This window comes from Lactuca virosa, chromosome 5 (assembly GCF_052849685.1).
Source record: "Lactuca virosa cultivar CGN04683 chromosome 5, Lactuca_virosa_CGN04683_v6, whole genome shotgun sequence".
In the NCBI taxonomy this organism is placed as follows: Eukaryota; Viridiplantae; Streptophyta; class Magnoliopsida; order Asterales; family Asteraceae; genus Lactuca; species Lactuca virosa.
This window is the reverse complement of record NC_136430.1, coordinates 315,400,062-315,406,827: the sequence shown is the minus strand read 5'-3', so window position 1 is coordinate 315,406,827 and position 6,766 is coordinate 315,400,062. Positions and strand designations below refer to the sequence as shown.

At 37.9% G+C, this 6,766-nt stretch overlaps 1 protein-coding gene across 1 annotated transcript; it reads left to right on the top strand.

Moving 5' to 3' along the window:
- Nucleotides 1-807: 807 nt before the first annotated feature.
- Nucleotides 808-1,665, top strand: LOC145113092 (uncharacterized). Its single transcript, XM_079049192.1, has one exon. It carries the CDS (start codon nt 808-810, stop codon nt 1,663-1,665), a length of 858 nt encoding a protein of 285 aa, XP_078905318.1.
- Nucleotides 1,666-6,766: the final 5,101 nt, after the last annotated feature.

Sequence of the window (6,766 nt, the reverse complement as noted above, 5' to 3'; positions counted from 1 at the left end):
CGATCCATGATATCCGTAGCTTCCATGGGCTAGCCTCCTTCTACCGGCGTTTCATTCGAAATTTTAGTACCATTATTGCCGATATGACGGAATGTATGAAGGGCGAGAAGTTTTCTTGGACTAAAGAGGCTGGAAATGTTGGGTATAATCTTGATGGGTTATGTGGGTTTTGGTTCATGGGTCTTTTGAGTATTTTTTATGCATGTTTTGTTTTAAAATAAAGGGCTTGGTAAAAGATCGCTCCGAATGTTATGTATGTAGTTGGGTAGAAAAGGTCTTTCATGACCTGGTCCTTAGGTAGGATAGTATTTAATTAGTTTTTTCTTTTCTTTGTTTCTCACGTGGTGTGTAGTGGGTAAGGCCTATATAAGGCATAGGATTCTTTTAATAAAAGAATGCAGAGATTGAGTTCCTACCCCACTCCTTTTCAGTTCTCTTTATTCTTATTTTGTCTTCATATTTGTACAGTAAACAAAAGAGGTTGTAAGTCAGGCTTTATACTCTAACATTTGGTATCAGAGCACCAGGCTCATACTTGGTTCACAGCAAGAAAAGAAGATGAAAGCAAGCAGCAAGGTATCATGTTGGTGATATGAAGCACGACTGTTATGTAGCAAGAAACAACACGCAAGTAGTAAGAAAGCAAGAAACAACAGCAAGTAGCAAGAATCAATAAGCAAGTAAGCAAGAAAATAATTAGCAAGAAGAAAGAAGAAAGAAGAAAAGAAAGCAGTTAGCAAGTGGCAAGAAGAAGAAAAAAAACGAGATCAAATCCTGTTTTTGTTAACTCGAAATCTCAGCAAGAAAATGGTGGAAAGTGCAGGTACATCAACAGTTCGTGAGCAAGGTAATGTCACACTCCAGTGCCCAAAATTGATTGAAACCAATTACACTTCATGGTCAATCTTGGTTGAAACTGTTTTGAGAACACATGGCCTTTGGAAGATTGTTCTTGGAGAAGATGAGGACGAGAAAAGGAACTATACTACAAAAGCTATAATTTATCCCACTCTTCCAGAAGATGTTCTTTTGCAGGTAGCTAAATACAAAGATGCACAAGATGTTTGGGACTCCATTAAGATTCGGTACTTAGGTACTGAACGAGTGCAAAAGGCAAGGTTGCAAACATTAAGGGGTGAGTTGGAGAGGCTAAAGATGAAGGATGATGAGACAATCAATGATTTTTCAGGAAAGATAAGTGTTATAGTTGAGAAGTTTAAAAGTCTTGGTTCAAGTCTTGATGAAGAATTGATTGTTAGAAAGTTTCTTAATTCTGTCTTAAAGAAGTATTTGCCAATCGTAGCTTCTATTGAGCAATACTCTTATCTTGAACGTATGCCACTTGAAGAAGCTGTAGGAATGATAAAAGCATATGAAGACAAGCTCAAAAGTCATGATGAAAAGGAAGAGCAAGGACAGCTCTTGTTAACAAGTTCCAAGAGTAATGAGCATGAAGATAAGCAATGGGTAAGAGGAAGAGGTAGAGCAAGAGGATTTGGTAGAGGTGAAAGAGGACGTGGAAGAGGCTCGAGTCGAGGTGATAAGATCGGGTTTAGATGCTATGAATGTGGAGAGTATGGAAATTTTTCAAATGAGTGTACAAAATGGAAGGACAAAGAAAAAGAAGCCAATTTGATTCAAGAGGAAGAAGTGGCTTTGCTGTGATAAAGAAATGGGTCAAGAGCATCAAGATTAGGGGGGTGATTGTTGGGTATAATCTTGATGGGTTAAGTGGGTTTTGGTTCATGGGTTTTTTGATTATTTTTTATGCATGTTTTGTTTTAAAATAAAGGGCTTGGTAAAAGCTCCTTCCGAATGTTATGTATGCAGTTGGGTAGAAAAGGTCTTTCATGACCTGGTCCTTAGGTATGATAGTATTTAATTAGTTTTTTCTTTTCTTTGTTTCTCACGTGGTGTGTAGTGGGTAAGGTCTATATAAGGCATAGGTTTCTTTTAATAAAAGAATGCAGAGATTGAGTTCCTACCCATTACTTTTCAGTTCTCTTTATTCTTACTTTGTCTTCATATTTGTACAGCAAACAAAAGAGGTTGTAAGTCAGGCTTTATACTCTAACAGGAAATGCATTTGAAGAATTAAAACAGAAGGTTACACAAGCTCTTGTTTTGGGTTTTCCTAATTTCAACGAGGTGTTTCAAGTTGAGTGTGACGCTTCGGGTCTTGGTATAGGCGGTGTTCTAAGTCAAAATCAAAAGCCGATTGCTTTTTTCAGCGAGAAGTTCAATGAAACGCGCTGCAAATACTCTACCTATGATAAAGAGTTCTATGCCATTGTTTGTAGTTTGGAATATTGGCGACATTACTTACTCGCTACCGAGTTTATTATCTATTCTGACCATGAAGCCCTCAAGTATGTCCATGGACAACAAAAACTCAACCCTCGCCATGCCAAATGGGTCGAATTCTTGCAAGCTTATTCATTCGTTATTCGACACAAGGCTGGGTCTTCAAATACTGTTGCTGATGCTCTAAGTAGACGTCACATGCTCTAAGTAGACGTCACATGCTCCTTTCAGGAATGAAATTCCAGGTTTGTGGCTTTGATTCATTCAGGGACTTATACCAGGATGATCCAGATTTTAGAACCATCTGGAATAGCTGCCAGGACAAGCCCCTTCGTGACTTCTCAAGACACGACGGTTACCTCTTTAAGGGTGCTCGGTTGTGCATCCCCGTGAGCTCATTACAGGACTCAATTATCAATGAAAGCCATGTTGGAGGTCTTGCGGGTCACTTTGGCAGGGATAAAACCTTGGACTTAATCCACAATCATTTTTTTGGCCCAAGATGGAGCGTGATGTTGCCCATATAATTGATCGATGTCGTGTGTGTCATGTGGCCAAAACCCACCACACTAATGTGGGCCAATATACACCGTTGCCTGTTACCGTTGCCCCGTGGGAGGATGTTAGTTTGGATTTTGTTCTAGGTTTATGTCACACCCCAAAACCGGAACGGGAGAAACGTTCGGGGGGTGGAGGACGTCATGTACAGTATCACAACAAAGAATAGTAGTAAACAAGCAACAACATCATCCATTGCATTAATAATATAATTTCATACAAGTGTGTTCTGTAAAGTTATAAGATACCAAAAATGTAAATCACAATATAAGATGAGTCTTGAAAGTGCTCCATCTTCTCAAAAGCCTGGCATCGGTACCTGTCTACTGATGACCTGAGAATACAAGTTATTTTGAAAGAGTTGATCAGCTTTAAAGCTGGTGAGTTCATAAGTATTTTAGTGTCATTGTTTGTATGAAAGTGTTTGTATGTACTTGATGTATAAGTTTGTAAATGTTTGTAAATGTTTGTATCTCCTAGAAAATCCTATATTTTCTACTAAACGTAGCCTTCTACCAAGGCATCAAATGAAATGTATGTTTGTTTCTTGTAAAAGTGAGTATTTTCCCAAATATGACTATCATTAACGAAAAATATAGCTTTTACATTACTGTTCATTGTGTGAAGGTCACAAAGTGAATGCAATGGGGAAATAATAAAGTACTGTAGTGTTGTATTAAGTAACTACTGCTGTACTAATTACCTTAAACCAATTGTTATTTAAAGTAACATGTGATATGCATGTACCATACTACCGACTAAAAACACGACGATGAAAGACGTCGGAAGAAATGACATTTGGCACCCGTAGACTTGCAAGTCCCACTGTAGCGAACAGCAAGGTGTAGGATAGTCAATCCAATATAGATCTATACACAAATTCAACGCTCTCCTTCTAGGAGACTCTGGATACAAAACGAGCCATGGCAGGTGATGCCATGCCCCGTTACGTGGCTCACATAACTGTTGTAGTGTTCTTGTATATGTATTGTATGTACTAGCTGTATTGTATGTTCTCTCTCTGTCTAGTATGTATGTATGTTCTCTCTATTTCTCATAATAGTATGTTCTCTTTTATAATGTATAGTATGTACTAGCTGTATTGTATGTTCTCTCTCTGTCTAGTATGTATGTATGTTCTCTCTGTTTCTCATAATAGTATGTTCTCTTGTATAATGTATAGTATGTGTTGACTCATGTATGAACTGACTCATTGTATGTTTCATTGTTCTAGTAATAGTATTAGTAACTTCCTAAACTATACCTATTATAGTTTACTAGTAATGTTGTTTGTATGTATGAACATGTTTGTATACCTTTGCTACCCAAAGGTATTGAAATGAAAGAAGTAACTTTTGTATCTATACACATATACATAATATATAACTAAGATTCAAACGACCTTCGGACAAACAACCGATACCCTAAGACCACAACCAAACAAGGAACAGGAGGTAGGGTGAGTTATCAGTCCCCAGTCCTTTGAATCCTACTTATATAACTATATCTACATAGATACACATTTAACAAAATATATTAGTTTAAAAGACAAAGAAGTTTTGTAAAACCTTTTGAAGAGTTTTAATAAATATTGATGACTTGATGTCATTTCATAAAACGATTTGAAAGCAGTTTGGCATAAAGAAACAAGTTTGATAAAGAGTTTAACATGTAAAAGTGTTTGATAAACATTTTGAAGTAGTTTGTTTGATAAACCAGTTTGAAAAGTAAGAAAATCCATATGTTTGATAGTCATTAATCACATGTGATTGATATAATAACTATAATGTATCTACTTGTATTCCCCCCATAAAAGCATTTAAAATCATTTAAAAGGTTGATTAAGGGGTATGAACTCACCTGTAGTGAGTGGTTTGGAAGAACGGATGGTATAGGATGCTAAGTGTCAAGTGAAGACTTGAGCACACACACGGATCCTATTTAACATATAATGACACATATATGTATCCAATTAGTCATTTAACAACTAATTAACCAATTTAAGACACCCTAGGACATGGAAAACACTTTGATTCAAGTGCTAGAAGTACCAAGGGTTGCATCTACGGGTTGTATAGCCACTTAAAGGAGTTTTCGGTCCAAGTAGTATGTTCCTTGAGGTTTTCGGCCCAAAGGGTTTTCGGTCCAAAGAGGTTTTCGGTCCAAAGAGGTTTTCGGCCCAAAAGGGTTTTCGGTCCCAATGGTTTTCGGCCCAAAAGGGTTTTCGGTCCAAATGGTTGGCCGAAAACTCATGATGTTTGGTGATTTTTAAGGGCTTTCCACAATCAATGAAGTGTTCTAGACTCAATACTAAGTATTAGGAAAGGCTTAAAGTCATATTGCACCCTTCATAAGGGTTTTCGGTCTAAGGAGATGCACTAGACTGAAAACACCTTTTGTTCTTGGATAAATGATGATTTCAAGGCCCTAAATCAAGAGTTTCAACTAGATAAAAAGTATAGGGAAGTAATACTTACGATTTAGAGGCTAATAGAGTTGATTTTGGACCAAAACACTAGTGTGTGTTCTTGGTGTTCTTGAAGATCTAACCCAAAAGAGATGATTTCATGGATGAAATCAAAGGGTTGTACTAGATAAAGCTTTGTATCAACAAATTAGATGAAAGGAATTCTTACAATTTTGAAGATTGGAATGAAGAACTCGATGATACTTGAGAGAGAATGGAAGTTTTCTTGACTTTTAAAGGAAAGAATGATCAAAATGATCATGAAATATATATGTATAAGGGAGTTTTTGGTCACCTTGACCGAAAACCCAAAGATCTTGACCGAAAACTCCTTTTTGAGGAGGTTTTCGGTTTGCTTCATGACTAGAACTTCAACCAATTCATCCTAACACTGATTCCTTTGATGTACTAAGTTTAGAATACTTGAATAGACTCCAAATAGGGCTAAAAGTTAACAAACAAGACTAACTCTGATAAATTTGAATGTTTATACAAGCTAGAAATTTCGGATTGTCACATCATCCCCCCGTTAGAAGGAATTTCGTCCCGAAATTAGAGTTTAAGCAAATAAGTAGATACAAATAACTAAGTAAAAAGATGAGGGTATTTCAGTTTCAACTGATCCTCGCGCTCCAAAGTGAATTCAGGTCCTCGCTTGGCGTTCCAGCGAACCTTCACTATCGGTATACAACTTTGTTTCGTTTTCTTGACCTCTCGGTCCATGATCTCTACTGGTTCTTCCACGAAGTTGAGGCTCTCGTTGATTTCGATCTCGTCGAGTGGGATCACAAGAGTCTCGTCGGACAGACACTTTTTCAAGTTCGATACGTGGAAAGTAGGATGTACATTATTGAGTTCACTAGGTAGATTGAGTTTGTAAGCTACAGGGCCGATTCTGGCAAGAATCTCGAAAGGCCCTATATATCTTGGATTTAGCTTTCCACACTTTCCGAAGCATATCAAGCCCTTCCAGGGTGAGACTTTCAATAGAACACGGTCTCCCACCTGGAATTCCAACGGTTTCCTTCTTTTGTCAGCGTAGCTTTTCTATCGGTCTCTAGAGGCTTTTAATCGCTCACAAATCTGAACGATCTTCTCTGTCGTTTCCCGAATGATTTCCGGACCTGTGAGAGCGCTTTCAGGAACTTGTCCTTTAGCTAACTGTGTGTCACCCACTTCAGCCCAGCACAGAGGGGATCTGCACTTTCGGCCATAGAGGGCTTCAAATGGAGCCGCCTTTATGCTTGTGTGATAACTATTATTGTATGAGAATTCAACAAGGGGTAAATGAGTATCCCATGCCTTTCCAAAGTCAATCACGCAGGCTCGCAACATATCTTCCAATGTTTGAATAGTCCTCTCACTTTGTCCGTCGGTTTATGGATGATAGGCTGTACTCATGTCCAGCCTAGTTCCTAGTGCTTTTTGTAATGACTG

Excerpts from the sequence above, each read along its gene's own strand:
- LOC145113092 (XM_079049192.1), top strand. The coding sequence starts at position 808 with ATGGTGGAAAGTGCAGGTACATCAACAGTTCGTGAGCAAGGTAATGTC.